We start from the raw sequence: 17,794 nt of genomic DNA, 5'->3' as shown, positions 1-17,794 counted from the left end.
CAGGGCTATATTCCTCATTGTGAGCGGGAGCAGCCAGTGAGATGTGGAATTAACCGATGCTGACTGCTCAGCCTTTGGACATATCCTGTGCTCCATGGCTCACACTGACCACTGACTTGTGTTTCCTTCTCCCTGAACAGGTCTATATCATCAATGTAACATGGTCTGACCTGACTTCCCAGATCATCTACCGGAGGTATAGCAAGTTCTTTGACCTGCAGGTAAGCCTGTATTGTCTAACATGAAATATTATTTCCACTCTCACTTCTAGTTGTATTTCCAGGGAAGTTAATAGTGCCTTTAAATAAGGCTTTGTGCTTGTTTGGTCTGTTACATATCATGATTTTGAAACTTTTCAGACTCTGTCCTTGTAGGGTATAAGATAAGTGGGTGGTATGCTCACAGTGAGTAACTTGCACTGTAAAGACATTTAAAGCTGACATTTTCATGAATAGTTCCTATTGACGAGGGGATCTAATTTTAAATACTTCAGATGCACTTAGAACAGAGAGAGTGCTACATTTTGGGCCCCCAGAAACTACTTACCCAAATCGCTGAACACAACAGAGCTTTTGCACACTCCCACAGCAGTTCAGTAATGGAGATGGTAGTGGAAACCTTCCAGAGCCACCCCCTAACCATCTACCCAGCCAGCCGGTGTCCTGGCTGTTTTGTACAGCTCCTTTGCTGTATTCTGTGCCTGTATATTTAAATTTCATAGAAAGTTTTCTTGCTGGATAGCTGCTGACCAAAGTCTGAAGCCAGGAAAGGGAAAGAGTCCAAATTACAAAGTTTCAGTGTGGACATCGTCTACTTCATTTCTGGTATGTCTCCCAGGCACCTGCAGGGGTAGGTACAGCTTTCTGGCTGATGTCCTGTTCAGCAGTAATCCAGATCCATTGATACCTTTGTATCATCGTGTCTTTGAGCAGCAAAACTGTAATTGCCTGGGGTGAAAACAAAAGCTGTGGTTTGACAGACTCCTGAAATTTGGGGGAAATATTGATTTTGGGCTGGAGCTTGTGTTTGGAGCTGGGCTGTGGTTAGAATATCAAGTGAGTCCTCACAGCCAGCATTAAGGATGTACGCAGCTGATTGGGCTGTATCCTGGGAGATAACATTGAGCCTTTAGCCATGATAAATGATAAAAAAAAGGGTTCCTCCCCTGGGTACCTGATCTGAGATATCTTGAAAAGTCCTAGTTTCATCATTGCTCCTATTTATGTGTCATTTCTGGTACTTGGACATCTGAATTCTCTAGCCTGTTTTGCAAGCTGTATTGGTTATGGCCTCCTGGCTTTTCCAGTGGAAAGCGGGACCATTTCTGTGGCCAGTCCTGGTTTCTGTGTTTGTTGTGTGGCTGGAAGATAAAAGAGGGATGTTCTTGAGCTTCCTCTTGTGCCCCTCTCCACTTCTTACTGGGCTGAAGTGCAAGGCCTGCCAGTCCCACTGCTGTGAAGAGCCTGTCAGTGGCTTCCCTGTGTCTGATGTACCTGCTAAAGATGTGCAGCTCTCTAATCACAAACATTTGTTGCCAGCATGCGGATTGTGGCCAAAACTGTTTCTTTCTCTCTTCTTTTTGCCCCAGTTCTGTTTTCATGTGGGTCTCCTGGCCTTTCCTGGTAGGTTTGAAAAGTTCCCATCAAGCGTGGAGTTATCAATGGGGTTAGTGTGTTGGACAGGAAATGATGTCTCAATCAGGGAGCGAGTCCTGAAAGGTCCCATTGATAAGTGCAAGGGGGCCTAGCGCCAGTGGAAAACTCTTGCTTGCACAACGCTTCTCCCCCCACGAGAAAATACGACAAGAAAGTAACAAAATTCCCTTCCTTAACCCTTTTCCTTCCCAGGGATCTTTGTCAGGGTCACCACTGTGTGAGCAGTGACAGCCCTCTGCAATAGCCTCTTTAGCTCTTGCAGTGTGAGGTGCATGTTACTAAAACTGAGGTCTTCACCTGGGGTTTCCACAATCTTGTCGTGTCTCTGTAAGCATATAACTGTGGCGATCTGTGCCTCAGTTTCCCAGCTGTAAGATGGGGGCAAGGCCCTATGTGCTCAGGCTGCCATAAGGTGCTTTTAGACTCCCAGAGGTGATGGGTGACTTTTTTTTTTTTCCCCTCTTACTATTATTTTTTCTGGGCTTTGGATGCTGCCTGAACACCTCCTAGGTGAGGCAAGGGAAATGCGCTTTGGGTCTTGAATTTCAACTTGTATTTACAACTCTAATGAAGCCTGCAAAGGGAGTTGGAAAAGCAAATGGAAGGTTAGGGCACTTCGGTAAGCCCTTGCATTTTGGGAAACCTATGGCTTGATGTGCAGTGATTCTTGCTCGATAGCAAATTTGCTCTGTATAAGGGGATGACCTGTGCTTTCCAGATTTTTGATGGAAGCTTGAACTTCTAACCTAGTACTGGTTGGACCTAGGTTTTGCGGCCGGATACCGTGCATGGTAATGTGGCCTTAGCATAATTAGTCTACTTTGATAACATCCCTGCTTATCACCACATGGCACCTCCAGCAGAAAATCAAGCAAATGCTCATTGAGTAATGCTCAGCCGATTCATGGGCACCACTCACGTCCAAAACAGCTGGAGTCTGCAGGTCTCTGCCAACTGCACTCATCCCACTGTGTCCACAACAGAGCTGCACTTCAGGGCTTCCAAAGCCTGCACGTGTCTCGTTTGCTCTTGACTGGAAGTAGAGGAACAAAGACTGACTTGTAATGACTTAATCAGGGCTACAATGCTTGGCGTTGACAGTGTCACTGGATAGGACTCATGGGGAAACATGGGGGGCTGCCCAGGGGCAAGGAGGGAGGAATATAGATAATTAATTTCACTACTGCAATTTCATGTTTCTTTAAAAAAGAGCCCACCCTTCCCAAAACGACTGTCTCTGTGGGAAGTGGCTCAGTGGTTTTGAGAGCCCTTGCATTACTAGATACTGGGTTTTTTGAAACACTTCCTAGCAAATCCTCTTAGGCACTTCAGGCAGTAAGAGGCTGCTCTGTCCCAAGGATTCAAATCCCAAAAGTGTTTGGCTGTGCTATTTCAGCAGTGCATATGCTTGAATTGGGAGTCAGGCTGTTTTCAAGATGAGTAATAATGCAGTGAGACTGGACATACCATGGGATTTGGGAGCTGGAGTTTGCCCCATGAAGGTGTGAGAAGTACAGGAAACAGAACCCACTGCAACGAGCCAGGTGTCAGCCCTGTGCTGCTTCAGTGAGGGCTAGAGATCTATGAATATGGGCTTAAATTAAATCAGGGTGTTGCTGCATCATTTAGTTGTGCAACCAAGTCACATCTGCTGCTGAGCATGGGTCAGATGATGGCAGCAGAACACATGTGGGTGCCAATGTTTCAGTAAATAGGATTGAAAGTATTGCATTATCTCTGCATAGATGAAAGCATTTTGATAAATTGCTTGTCAAGTCCAATTATCTGTTTTCTTTCACCCTGGGGAGGCATTTGCACCTGAGCACCACATGGGGTCAAAGCCACCTTGTAATGTAATATTGTAAGTGCACTTGCCTGCGATGCAGAACAGGGGAGCCTGAGGTGCCCATCGCTAGGAGAGCGATGTGGTAGTGCTGACCCTCACAGCAGGCTGGTGGATCACTGAGGCATGTTCCCTGGGTGCCATTTGAGGTCTCCCATCATTGCTGATGGACTTGCTAGTGGTGGTAGCAGAATCCTGTCCTGAGCTGGTAGCTAAGCAATGCTCCTGTTGTCCCCAAAGGAGCTGAGAAAGGACACTGTTTTATTGGGATAACTCTGGGCATTTCCACTCTACAGTAAAAGACAGATGTAAGGCCCACATTTTTCTTGCTGGGAGTGCTTTTGGAGGGTGTTAGCAGGATGGGAATTTGCAATAGAGTATGTGCATAATTACCCAAAGCATAAGGTGGAGAAGTGTGGGGGTGCAGCCAGCTCACCCTCCAAATGACCATGCTGGGCTGGAAAGCAGCAACAAAGTTTGCAGCTGGCAAGTATGAAAGTGTGGTTCTTTCCACAATCCCCATATCACCCTTCCAGTAGCTCAGTGCCACTTTGGGCTTTTTATAGGTATTATGACCCCAGTTGGGTGCTGCTCTTTGCTGCTGAGAAACCCTGCCCCTGTCAAAGTGAGCAGGGAAAATGTGACCAAGCTTCAGTGCCCAGTGTCTTAGCTTGAATCACCAGTGGCTCATCTTCTGCATTTTATCCAGCAACTCCAACTGTTCTGGTCTGATTTCATGCCTGTGTTATTTGGTGCCTGGAGTCAAGAGTATGAACAGGACAAGAGCCTCAGCAGAGGGACCAAACCTTACATTCAGATACTGGCCTCTCCATTGCACCCGTGAGGATGGCTGGGTCTCCATGTGCAGAAGATCCTTTCTCACAATAGCAAAATGCAGCTTTCTCCAAGGCAAAACACAACAGCTGGCTTTAGAGGCGTGCCATAATCCCACGTTGTATTTCTGGCTGTGTGAGAGGCGAACGACGTCCCTGCCAGAGCCATGGCAGGAATGTTAGGTAGGCAGATCGCTGTCTCTCTGCACAATGACCCACACAGATGTTTTGGCTGCAAGGAGACATCTGAAATGTCACAATTTTGAAAAGGCAAATAAACAAGGCTCTGTTCAAGTGTTCACTTTGTGTATCAGTTAGCAAAAAATTATCTGCCTGATGTGGTCTGCTGATCTAAGCAGGTTTTCTTCAAAGTGGTACAGAAAGAGGAACTCACTCGCAGCCAATTAGAACATTAAAAAAAAAAAATATCAAGAATTTTATTAGGGAGCGGAAAGAGATATAAGTTGTTTCCAGGCTGATGATAAAACATCAAGAGCTTCATTTTGTTATTGCTAGGGTCATCCTGATTGTTTATAGTGCTGTAATGGAGTAACTGAGCATTGAAGAGGACATTAAACAAAAATGGTACTATAAAAACCAGTAATTGTAGTCTGTATGTCTGCTTCTCTTATTCAGATTGGAGTTAATCTGAACATTGCTGCTATTGATCATTCTTCTGTTACATGCTCTTCTGTACAAACATCCCTTTCTCTGATACAGCTTGGGGTAACAAATATTGTAACATCCATGCTCACTTCCAGTTCAGTGGTTGTAACTGTGCCATGTGCCTGAGCACCCTGTATTTCACCGGGTCACTGTGATTCGAAATGGGACCTGGTGGCTTTGGGGTGCAGGCTTTCTGGGGCAGAGCAAAGGGGGAATTGGCACAGGGTGCTTGCAGTATAGGTGCCTGATGTGATTCTGATGGAACTGTGTATGTTCACTCCATCTGTTAATTTGGGTTAATTGCCCAAGTGGTGACTTACAGTCCTAAATCTGGTGGTCCAGTGCAGTCTAACTCACTAATGACTGTTTTTGTAGGACCTATGATATTTCGTGTTGTAACGTTCATGCTTTTAGCTCTGCAGGAGTGGTGAATGGACAAGCTCAATCATGCACTAAATTTATCAGTGGTGAAGAGTATAGGCAAGAACACAATGGGGCAAGTGTGCTCCTGCATTTGCCAATGCTAACTCCTACCCCTCAACCCACCAGGCCTTTTTGGCAGGATGAGTAGAGACTCAGCCTGATCTTCTCAGCCATCCACAGCAGTAGGGTCACTCCGCAATGCGTGATGCTGTCTTCCATAGGTGCCACCCTGCGTGTAGCTGCTGGCACTGTGGGAAGGGAAGGAGGGCTGTTGATGTGGCTCCATGCGTGATGCAGCTTGCCCCTCTCGCAGCGTGGGAGGTTTGCGTTAAAAAGATTCCCAGCTTCTGACGAGCTCAGGGAGTGTTTCTGTTGGGCTACATGTATGCATCTGAAGGTGCGTATGAAAACAGGCTGGAAAGCTGGAGGAGAAGGTGGGATTGCATAGGGTAGGATGTGGGGAGGAACAGCATGGCAGAGGGTTGTTGCATCAAGCTGTGGTGCAAGTGCACAGTGAAACACAAGGCGAAGGGGGAGAAAGGAAAGATTTTACTTACTGGCGTTGCTCCTACTGGGCTGTGTTGACAGGAGGGGATCTGGGCTCTGCAGTCAAAGTGTGTGCCTTCCTCTGCTCTGGGCTCTGCTGGCCTTGGCCAGGATGGTCTGGGTTGCAAGGATCAAATGTCTCCTGCTCCCATTCCCTTGGTGAGGGATGCTGGGCCTCAGCATCCTGGCCCTGCTGTAGACATTGAGAGCTGCTGTGAAATCCTCCAGACCAGGGGCCTGGCTCCATACCTGACCCATGAGGTTCAGACGCAGGGCTTGGCTTCAGGGCCATCCCTGATAGTCACGGGACTGACCAGCAGTTGGGATGTAGGGTTTGGTTTGAAAGCAGCTTCTTTAAGAGCAGGACTGAAACTGAAACAAGCCTGGGAAAATTCAGAGGAAATCTGAATGTGGCTCTGTCAACATACCACTTCTCAAAGGTCAGCGCTGGCTCCTTGGGGAGAAATGGCACATCCTTTCTTCCGAGTAAACACGGGCCAGTTGTCTGCTGCCACTATTCCGGACACTGTGTGGAGAGGCCAGCCATGGCAAGGTTTGCAGGTGATGCAGAAAATCAGATTTCCAGGAGGAGCCCTGAGCCGCTGGCTGTGAGGGCTGACCGTGCCTCCCATGTTTCGGCAGCTGTGCACACGCTCAACTGCAAATCCCCATCCTGCAGACTCCAGAAGCACTTTCCAGCAAGAAAAATGTGGGCCTTGCATCTGTAGGTGTAAGAGGTGGCAGCTCCTCGTGCAGTCACACTTGCAAGACTTTGCTCTTAGTAGCAAAGATCCCCCAGTGCCTGCCCTTAGGAAAATAGCTCAGCGGCAAGCTTGCCAGTAACAGGGCTTGCTGGGGGAATTGAGATGCCCCTGGAAAAAATGAATAGCTGATATGGTTATTGAGCTGGGAATGGTTGTTTCAGCAGATTTAAAGGCTATTTAAATACCATTTTTCCTTTTAGCGCTCAGTCAGTGCCTTAGGGTACCAGCTGGCTTGGGGCAGTATCTTTTGTCTTCAATGAATAAATGGAATTGTTTACAATTCTTATTTCCATCATTATTTAAATGTTTGCTTGGCAAAACAATCTGTTCAGCTTCCAGTATTTGTTTCTAAAGAGACTTTACACATCAGACAAAGATGAGGGCCATGATGGGGAAATGGCAAAGTGCTTGCCATGCTACAATAGAGGCCACATTCAGTGAACACGGCAAATAACCTGCAGTTGAGAAAGGGACCCAGCCTCCGGGAAGCCTTGCCTTCGTACTTATGCACTTGGGTGCTGGTTGAGACATAAACTGACACTTGAATACTGCCCATAGACCACAGCATGGGAGTCTTCTGCATGGTGGCTACCGGATGATATTTGTTGCTCAGCACCAATATAATACAGTCCCCAGCCTGCCCCATTTGCAGGTCTGGCCAGAACATGGGGTGAGCTTAGAAAGGGATGTGATGACTTAGCCAGCCTCTTAGGGTGTGTTGGCAGTAAGGCAAGAGCAGAGGGTACCCACACTACCCCATCTCGATGGACTGTAGATTCAGTAGAGATGCCCCTCTGAAGAGATAATGAATTGATTTTGCTATCAAAGGATTAAGGGATTTATTTTGTCTGGAGGCTGCTGTGAGTCAGAGGTGAGTCTCCTGCCGGTGCCCCATAGCACCATCTTAATCTCTCACTGTGCACAATAGGTATTGCAATATCAGGAATGCTCACAGGAGTCTTACACTTTCTGGACAAGGTGGGAGTGAGGTTTTGGGACTGTGGTTGTCCTGCCCCCACTGTGGAACAGAAATCTCTGGAAGCTGCATCTCTGAGGCTTGTGCCCTTCTCCATTACCTTTCCACACAAGACCAGGGTCCTGGATCCCACCATAGCATCAATGACTGTGATGGATGCTGTTTGGGGTCATTGCGCAGCACGTGGGTGTTGTTCCATACAATGCTGATATTCTTCTGTATGTCGACAAGTCCTTATTTCCATGGTGTTCGTGTCCTGTGTGTGAAATCAGTAGTATTGAAACATTTCATCACACCTTCAAGAAGCTTTCACGTTACCTGACCCAGACTAAATGCTAATTCACTTCCAAGGTCTTGCAGGAGTATGACATCAAGTGGCAGGCTGCTCTGAAGACGAGGTTTTCCCCCCATCCTTGTGATCTCCTTGTGTGCTGTGCTGTGACAATCTGAGCCGCTCCAGAGGAGCTGTGCAATTAGTGATCTGCTCTGATTGCTGAAGGGAATTCACTGTCTCCGCTCATTTCCTGCCTTTTGCAGCCTCTGAGCAGAAATTCTACACTGGCAGATCTTTGTTAGCATTCAATCTGTAGCTCTTCTTTAGGCAGGCTACTGAGCCTAGAAGTAAAACAAAGTTTAATTAAGCTACAGGCTCTACATGTAGTTAGACAAATGAGTAGGTTTGGGTTTTGGTTTTTTTTGAGTGATTGGGAGTATCACAAAGTGACTTCTTTACTGCATCATTTTAAGTACACATGGTCTCTTACACATGGTCACCTACTGCTATTCCTCCACTTTCTTAAAGGGCATCTTCCATCATCACTCTAGGCAGCGTGTGTGTGTGTATGCACACAGAGTATCCCTGATCACTGCTGGAATCAGAATTGCTCAACTGTGTGCTTTTGGCCAGCAGATAAATTTTATTTGTCAAGAGACGAGCCTGTGCCCCTGTGGGTTTTCGGTCTGCTGCTTCCCCAAAGTGTCGTGCAGCTGCAGAGTGCAGCACTTGGACAGTGAGTGATCCGAGGTGGGCAGTGTTTTGGAAACTGCTGCCTCTGACAATTCTAAGGGTTGGGTTTTGCTCTGCATGATTTCATGAGGCCTGGATCCCACACTGAGTTCCCCGTTAATCTCATCAGCCAGGGGAGAGTGTGAAGTCCATCTCGGAGGTGTGTGATTGTGCTGGGATGGCGATGACTGCCAGCTCCACTTCATGGAGGAAGGCCTTGGGGGCTTCAGAGGGGAGTGTGGAGTTACAAAGTGGCTCCAATTTCAGGTGGAGAGTGAGAGCTCATAAAGCAGAGTTCCCTGGGAGACCTGATCTCCACAATAGTGGCCCTGGAAAGTGTCCTGGTTAGGAGCCCCCAGCAAGTGCTCTGAGCCTCAGCAGTTGGACCAGGGCTTCCCCTGGCTGCAGAGTTACAGGTACAGTCAGGGAAATCTCAGAAATTAAATGAGTGGCAGAGCTCAACAGTGATGAACTCTCACTTCTTATTAAGAGCCCAGTGGGGTGGGGTTTTTAGAGGGTGTGTGGACTTGGAGTATGAGAGACGCCTGCACTGAAGGCTCTTGACCTAAAGCTGTGTGAGCTTTGGGAAAGATCTGGGAAAGTTTGGCTGTGATGCCAGTTCCTTGTTCAGCTTCTCTCTCTAGTTTGGATCTGATGGCTGTGAAGTAATGCCACGTTACCAGATTTTCACATATTCATGGAATAGGTTTTTTAGAACAAGACAGACTGAAAAAGTCTCTGTGGGTATTATTTGGAACCTATAAACAAATTGCTTTACCTGCTTTTTGCAGGTAAGTTATGAATTATCTGGAAAGATTTTAACTTGACCAGGTTTGTCCAAACCAAAAATCTCAAGGGAGCGCTGCAGAACTGTAGTGGATAACAGATTTCCCAGAGGATGAATTCACATTGTCTGGAGTGGGGACCTGACTTATAAAGCATTAAAGCCACTCTGTTAGGGAACAGGAACGTTATCTTATATCCAACTGTCAGATACTCTGCATCCACTATTTGAGCTATACACTTGTTATGTGCAAAGATCCTTTAAGGAATATCTGAAGAGTATCAGATTTCATGTCCAGGCCTTCAGCAACACAGAAAGCAGTGTAATTACTCAAAAGGGTTATTTGATGGGGATTATTCCCTTGCTTTCTAGAGGTTTGGTTTGTGTAATCCCATGCCTTTTGCTGACCCAGAGACTGAGGATGGTGGAGACCCTGCAATGTGGGAAGGGCTCTCCCAGATACAGCCGCAGAGAGGAAAAGCAGCAAGTTCTCCCAAATGAACTGAGCTGACTTACATCAGCTGAGGAGGATTCATATCTATTTCATAGCTGTTTGCTGCTTTTAATGTTAAAAATCTAAATGCATCAAGATGCATGAGTCCCTGCAAGGTTGTGATGCTAATTGAAAGCACATGTTTAGAAAAACATGCCTGAAATTGCCAAAAATTCTGAACCATGATGGAAAATGTTGGTATTGGGCCCATGCCTCCTGGTTTTGTCCCTGGATAATATGTTGTTCGAGGGATTATACAGAGTTGTTGTAAAACTGGGCTGAAAGTCTTTCTTCAGCAGAGCATGTCAAGGATCAGCGTATACCTCCCCTGTTATCCCACCTCCATCTTCACTATTCTGGTGTTAGAAGGTCTCAGGATAGCCCATTAGGTCTCCACAGCAGGATTTAAAGCTCAGCCTTGGGAGGAGCCCACTTGTTTGTTAACCTTGTTCCAGGTTTTGTTTGCTGGAACAATAAAACACAGGAGAGCAGCTCAGCTGTGGGACCGGCCCCAGCCAAAGCTATGTCTCTGGGGCTGCTCTCACACAGGCAGTGAATTCTCCAAGTGCCGCTTTATTAGCGTATTTCCTCTTTTACCACAGATCAAGATCAGCCTTTTTATTTTTTTCTGGAATCTCTGTGTGAAAATTAAATTCCTCGGTGGGATTTTTCCATGGCCTTTTTTCCCTGAAGCACCCAAGCCCAAAAAGTTCAGGAATGACAATTCCACCCCCTCCACCACTTTGCCACTCTCCCCTAATCATACTCAGCTTTCAATTATTTATACTGCCGGAAAATCGCACGGAGTTCACACCCCCAGCCCTGAAACACAATTCTGCTTTTGTGCGGGGAATACAATCCTTCACTTTCATTAAGTGTGTGGAGACCAAGATGAGAAGTGCCTGTTGTGTTTGCATCCCTTGGCTCGTGATGAGAGGAGCTGGTTGTTTTCGCAAACGTCCTAAATAGCCCTGCAAGGGTTATGGGGAGTTTATTTACATTATTGCGTTTAAGTGCAAATAGAAAATTGCCCAGCCATAATGGAAAGGTTATGCAGGGCTCTGTCAGGGCTCTTTTCTCTGTCACCTCACCCCTCCCAGCTTTCTGCTCCTACAGGCTCAGATGTGGGAAGGCTGTGTCTGGAAGGAGCCATAGCTCTTGGTCCTGTTACACCAGGCTTTGCTTACAGGACAAACAAAAGCATCAACTGGCGTCTCTTCCACTGTGGACTGTGCATAGTCCTGCCTGCCATAGGAAAGGCTCCTGGTCAGGCTCACCCCAGACTGATTTATGAGCTTTGGGTGCTATTTGCTTCTTCCCCGTAGCACCTGAATAACTGACCTTTTCTGCAGAAGCAGTGTACAGAGCATGAGGTTGGGAGTTTGTTTTCTGCTTTGTTCCCTTCCTGCTTGCCTAGAGCCATGGCATGCTTCTCCTTTTGTGTAGCTAGAGCATTTTCATGTCTCGTGCAAACACAAGTATTCCCACTACAGAACTGTCTTTCGCAATTTCCCCTTTCCCTCCTTCAGGGGAAGCATTGATGAGTGTTTCCAGTGGAGTGGTCAGGGCAGCAAAACCCACAGAGGAGCCACGCTGCTGAGCAGATGGGTGGTGAAGTCATGCAGAAAGCAAGAATACTGATGCTCTGGGGGAAGCCCAGCTTCATGCACACTCATTCCTGGGTGCCCTGTTAGAACACACCCAGCCAAGCTGGAGGCTTTGCTCTCCACCTTTTGCTTTTCATTTAAAAGGAGAGATCTGGTCTGTAGGATCTAAAGGGAGGACTTGAACTCTTACAGCATGTCAGATCCTTTGGCACTGCCCTGGCTGTGGCAGGGCTGATTCCACTGATTCCACACTTTTTACTGAGCATTTACCTGTACAAGTGCCCGTAACTGTGGTTTTCTGAAGCTATCCCATTTAACTGTTGGGTTAGCATTTGCTCGTCCCTGCCTGTGCCCAGGAGAAGCATGGCAGGGTCGATGGTCCCTTGGTAGGTGTGTGAGAGGAGGGTATCCTGGTTCCCAGGTCCAAACCCTGAGAGCTTCATTCTGGGTAGGAGCCACAGGGATGTAGCAGCGGGTCCTGCAGCTGCAGCAGGGCTGGTGTGAGCTGCAGCTGTCCCTCGTGGTGCAAGCGGGTCCTCAGATGTGGGACTCGTTCAGGTGCACCCTGTGAGGGTGCAAAGCCAGCAGAGCAGGGAGATGCAGTCCTGTGAGGAGGTTTGTGCTTTGGAGCAGAGCGAGTTGCTGACAAATTCTTGATTGGCAGAACTGTGAACAAACTCACAAAGGACTAAGCAGAGACTCAGAAAAGCATCCTTGTGTGTTTAAGGTAATTTCAGTAAATCTGCAGTGCAAGCAGGGCTCTCTCTCTATTGAAGCCATTCATGAGGCATCAGTGTCAATGCAGAGATGTCTCTGATTCACCAAATGCAGTCAAGGGCAGATCCTGATCAATTTAGTGGTGTTTTTGCAAACTTAAGATCGGAGCTGTGTGCCTGGGTCTCGATGCATTTGTTTTTTTAAGGGTGTGTTAAGAAAACCAGTGGGACTTGCTGAGCTGCTACCTTCACCCAGGTGTTTTGAGAGAGGTGAAGGACAAACCACAAAAACATTGTGTGAGAGAGAGGAAAATGCCAAATGGGAAGGAATTAGAAGGCAAACCAGAAATGGACTAAGTAAAATGATAACAGAAAAAAAATCTTTTGAAGGACTAAGGTGAGTTTAATGATCAAAGTTTTGTCTTACAGGGAGTGTATCTTACCCACCTGGAGCAAAAACCATTTCACAGGCTTTTCTTTTTTTCTGGTTAATCTCTGGCTTTTGGCAGCCCAGTGTGTTGGACATTTTGGCCTCTCTGTGGTCTGGGCAGCTTTGAAATTCAAGTCCGAGCTTGTCCTGGTCACTACACTGATGTGTTGCTGCTGCTTGAGCAAAACTGGCATGTGTGTCTTCCTGGTGAAGAAAATATGTTGCGGGATGGCACATGGCAAGCACCTGCATCCTTGTAACAAGTCCAGGTTGTCCTGTAGTTTTTAGAGTATTGGTGGCTGTTAGTGCAGCTTTGCAAAAACCTCTGTAGCCATCTGCGATGCTTGTTGTGTTACTGTGCGAGGGTTAGAAGGTGCTGGTCTCTGACACATCTCACTTGCATGTAAGGGTAGGATTTAGCATTTGATGTTTCAGGAGGTGGCAGAGATTCATTTGCCATTGGGGTCTGGGAATAAGGCAGATGGAGCAGTAAAGGATGGTGTGCTCCCCAAAGGTGGTCTCTGGATATCCTTATGCGAAGGGAGAGGTTTCCAAAAAGTGTTTCCAGGGTGGAGAGAAGCCCTGCAAAGTTTCAGGGTCATTCTCAGTGTGGGACAGCCCTGGATTATACAGCTGAGCAGGGGTGTGCTGTGGGCTGCAGGAGCACTAGGGCTGTAGGTTACTGCCTGTGGCTGTTAAGAAACCTCATGTCAAATCCTGTTCCACTCTTAGATCAAAATATACTTCATCGCCTTAGTGTGGGGATATTTTTTGTGTAATTAGGAGCTAGGAGTCTGTTGTGTGGAACAAGGAGTGGGGAACTGCTGGTGTGGCAGGAAGGTTATCTGGAAATATCGACCCATAAAATGGGGGCTATAATCAGCCCTCCTGGAGAAAGTTTATTCATTAATGTGTGTAAAATGCTTTGAAGTCTTCGGCTGGGAGTCATTTTAACAGAGCCAAATGTTAGTTGCATTACAGTAACTAAGCCAGACCTTAATGACCACGTTCCCTCTCCTCCTCCCGAGCCCCCAGCCATTTCTAACAGGATTTGGTGAAGAAGTGAAACATCAGCAGAGTGACCAAAGAGAAGTGAACTGCTCAGCAGAAATATAAATAGTGATTTTCTTTCCTGGGATTATGTCCTGGTCCCACGGACTTTTTCTGCAGGAGTGGAATTTGTAGAAGGGATGAGGAGTTTATTTCCAGGTTTGTACCATGTTATCCCATTTGATAAATGGTTTAGGATCCCCTTGTGTTAATACTCGGTGGTGGCCTTTGGGTGATTAAAGTCACCCCAGCTTGTCTCGATGGGAAGTCACCATAGTGAGACTGGCATGCTGGGATGGGAGGGAGCTGTGGCTGTCGATAGGGTGCATGGCAAGCAGGGGAAAGACTTTGCTGGGGCGAAGCAAGGTGGTGCCCCAGAGCAGGATGCAGGGGAGAGCTGGTTTAATGGGGTGCTCAGCTCTGGCTGCCCGTAAGTGCCCCTTGCTACATGTCTATTCATTTCCTACAGCATTGTCTGTCCCCTGTTGATAACAGAACACAATTACCTTTCAATTTGCTTGATTTCTGGTGTCAGGAGATGAGGCTTGGTGATGGCGTTGGTGGCAGCAAGGGTCATTTTCTTTCATATGAAGGAAACGGGGCAGGTTCAGTCCATGCTGTGTCCCCAGAGTACCTGTGGATGGGATTGCAGCATGGAGGCAAGCAGGTAAATGGGTGTGCCAGAAGTTGTGATGTGAGGACAGGTCCTAAAGAGTGAGCTGCTGTTACAAAATTGTTCTTTGGTCTTGCACCCATTAGCTCTGCGTGCAACTAATAACAGCTCATTAGCATGGCCTGATGTGTCATGTGTTCAGACAGGGTTGATAATCTTCCCGGCCAGCTCTTGACACTCTGGCTCATGCATCCATTCCCTGGCCTCACCCAGGGTTAGGCTGGGATGGCTCCTGCCTCGGGGACTGCATTTGCTAATCGTTGCCTGGAGATTTGAGTAGCCCACACATGTGTTGGTGTGGGGGAGGCTGCTCTGTGTTGAGATGATGGGTCTTGAGTGAGAAGGGAGGTGTCTCCAGCCCAGAGGCAGAGCACACTATCTTACATGCACCCCGTAGCAAGGATGCCGGAAAGGTGGCTTGCCAAAACCAAAGAGAGGAGCCAGCATCTTCCCCAGAAACCCCACGTTTCTAGTGACCTGTCTTTTGAAAGTGCACTCTGATTGTGGAGCTCACAGCCAAAGACTGACCCAGCCCTCGCCTTTAATCTCATCTTTCCTCTTCGAGTCCAGTCCCTGGAAAGATGCAGCTCTCCAAGAAGACATTCCAGGGGGGTTTAATCACTGCGCTTGCTACAGCCCTGCTGCGCTTGTGGTCTAAGCACCTGCTGTTTCATTTAATTAGCAACAAATGGGAGGCGTGGGTTGGGGGGAAGAGAGAGCAGCACCCTGGTGAAGTATTTGCTGCGATGTGATGTATTTTATTTTGGGTTCGGAATGGAGGCCATGAGGAACATTTTCCAGAGGACTCCATAAACCACCTCCGTTCACAGGGTGATTATTTGAGGAAGGAGGGGGGTGTGGATTTAAATCAGTGCCGCTAATTTCTGCAAACAGCCACATTATTTTTAATTCATACTCCAGACTCCCTCCACCCATGGCTTGATGTTAGGAGCAGTGAATTTTCCACGTCATAACAAAGTCCCTCTATAAAAGAGAGCCCTTTAAATATATATTTAAAAATTGATTTCAGATACGTCAGTCTCTCAAGTAAGTCTTCAGACTTACTCTTTCCTTCCCTCATGGTGACCTGTTAATTTATTTGTATTTCAGTAGCACATACTAGCTCTGAGCAGAGGTAGGTCTGTCTGGTGTTAGGGACTGGAAGGTGCATGAAAAGCTGCAAGCCCTGATGAATATAAGTTGAAAGAAGTAATCCCTTTGTTCACTATGCCTTAGTTAAGCTTGGGAGCTCCGTTGAGATAAAAGCATTACATTTCTAGTAGTGTTTTACCAATGCAGGGAAGGGAGATGGGGACAACTGGGGTGAGACTTCAGGATCAAGCCACTTGTGCTGGACACTCTGTGCCCCTTGGGAGACCAGCAGCCAGAGCTTTGTGCCGGGAAGGTTACAGTCGCAGCTTCTATGTGCTCCAGCCCACCAGCCCAGGGGCTGTTTTTCTCCATGGGGATGGCAAGTTAAACAGTGATCTCTCACACTTCTACATCTGGTGCAAACTGTAATTCATAGTCTAAAGACATGTAAGGTGTATTGGCCTTCTGTCTTCTTTTCTTAGGATGGTTAAAGCACCACAAGGGCTGCAAGGAAGAACAAGTGTTGTTTGTTGGGGTTTTTTTGCCCTGCCCTGACTAAAGCAGAAGAGCTGGGTTTTAGAGATTTTTGGCTTTGGATTCCCTGTTCTGCAAGAGCTTTCATCTCCCATGGATTTTGAGAGGATAAATTAATTTGTGGCCATCAGGTACCCAGATGCAGTGGTGACTGGCATCATGTTGAAAACTCAGACTGATCATTATGTTCTCATGTGGAGTTTTAAATTCAGTTGTGGGTATTGGGTTCTTGACAAGGACAGTAAAATTCATGGAAAATCTTTATCTTATGAGATTGTCATAATCTTGAATAGCAGAAATACAGACATTCTTGCCATATGTCTATCCTACAGGTCTTCAGTAATAGAACACAATATTTCAGCTGGAAGGGACCTACAGTGATCATCTAGTCCAATGGCCTGACCACTTCAGGGCTGACCAAAAGTTAAAGTATGTTATCAAGGGCTTTGTCCAAATGCCTCTTAAAACACTGACAGGCTTCAGGCATTGACCACCTCTCTAGGAATCCTGTTCCAGAGTTTGACCACCCTCTCAGTAAAGTATACAAGCTTTGTAGTTATTCATTGTGTACACAGTGCTTGTATGCTCACTGCTGCCAGTGGCACCGTAATAGCTCTTGGAGATTTCCCAGTTGGGAAGACAAATGTAAGAGAGGTTTTCCTGGGAAGGGAATTTGGTTGTACCTGAAAATCCAGTGGCATCGTGGAAAAAATAATCACCTTTGCTTGAAGTGCCCAAGCATGGAAAAGTGGTCCTTCTGCAACCTAGAAATCATTGATTTTGCAGAAATTGTCTCTTCCACTTGCTTTTCTGAGTAGTTTCATTGTTTTTTCATCGGCTTGCAAAGCACACAGGGCACCTGCACATCCTGGACCTGGCGGACTCCTGCAAGTTAGCATTATGCTGAGAATCAACCCCATAAACCCTCAGCAGTTTTTCCTCCTTTCTCTATATTCCTGTCTGATGTTCGAAATAGGTTCTTTCTGCGTGGATCAAATCTGGAAGCAGTACCTCGAGGGACACATTCAGACTCAGGATATAAAGTTTGGAGTTCTTTTTCCACCTTTGACATTTGAGAGATGCTTTTAAGTAGATGAGATAGTATTACAGTGTCAGCCCATCTGTCATTGGAAACATTGATGTTTGAATCATATTCTTCTGCTCAGTTGTAACAGAAAGGCAAGTGAAACTGTCTGGTGGTTTGCCTTGTTGCATGCCTCAATACGGCTAAGAAAGGAAATTTGGTTTTGTTTTCAAGTCTCTGTTGTATTTGCACTGTTTAATGCTGTTCAGTCCCACATCCAGGCAGGGGGATTGTCTGCCTAGGCTGCTCTTGCTGCCTGTAATGGAGAACAGCCCCTTTGCTTGCCTCTTCAACTGCTGGTGCTTGCTTTCGAAATATGAGCATCTTCCTCCAGCTTCAAATCCTTATCCATGTTGATACTAATCTTCAAGGTTCAAAGCAGGGGTGAGATTTCAAAGCCTCCTTAACCATGTTAGATCTGCAGTGTGACTCTCAGGCTGTGTTGAAAGTCCGTGTGTTGAATCACGTATAATCACATCTCTGCACCTGTTAGAGCAGGGAAAATTTCTTCTGAGTTTTGTTTCTGTTTTTCTTAAGCCGTGCTCAGGTTTTCCTCCTTTCCTGGCCAGTGTGACGTTCTCCTGCATGTGACCTCATGGAGGGACATGCACCAGCCCCA

At 46.8% G+C, this 17,794-nt stretch overlaps 1 protein-coding gene across 3 annotated transcripts in view; it reads left to right on the top strand.

Annotated features, from left to right (window-relative positions):
• Positions 1-17,794, top strand: part of SH3PXD2A (SH3 and PX domains 2A) — a 258,532-nt gene that overhangs the window by 45,325 nt on the left and 195,413 nt on the right. For all 3 annotated transcript variants that reach the window (XM_074875217.1, XM_074875218.1, XM_074875216.1), the window contains exon 2: positions 141-221. In XM_074875217.1, the coding sequence (XP_074731318.1) occupies positions 141-221 (81 nt within the window). The remainder of the gene's footprint in view (positions 1-140; positions 222-17,794) is intronic.

This window comes from Strix uralensis, chromosome 7 (genome assembly GCF_047716275.1).
Source record: "Strix uralensis isolate ZFMK-TIS-50842 chromosome 7, bStrUra1, whole genome shotgun sequence".
In the NCBI taxonomy this organism is placed as follows: domain Eukaryota; kingdom Metazoa; phylum Chordata; class Aves; order Strigiformes; family Strigidae; genus Strix; species Strix uralensis.
The sequence above is the reverse complement of the archived record's forward strand: the minus strand, read 5'-3'. Positions and strand labels throughout refer to the sequence as shown.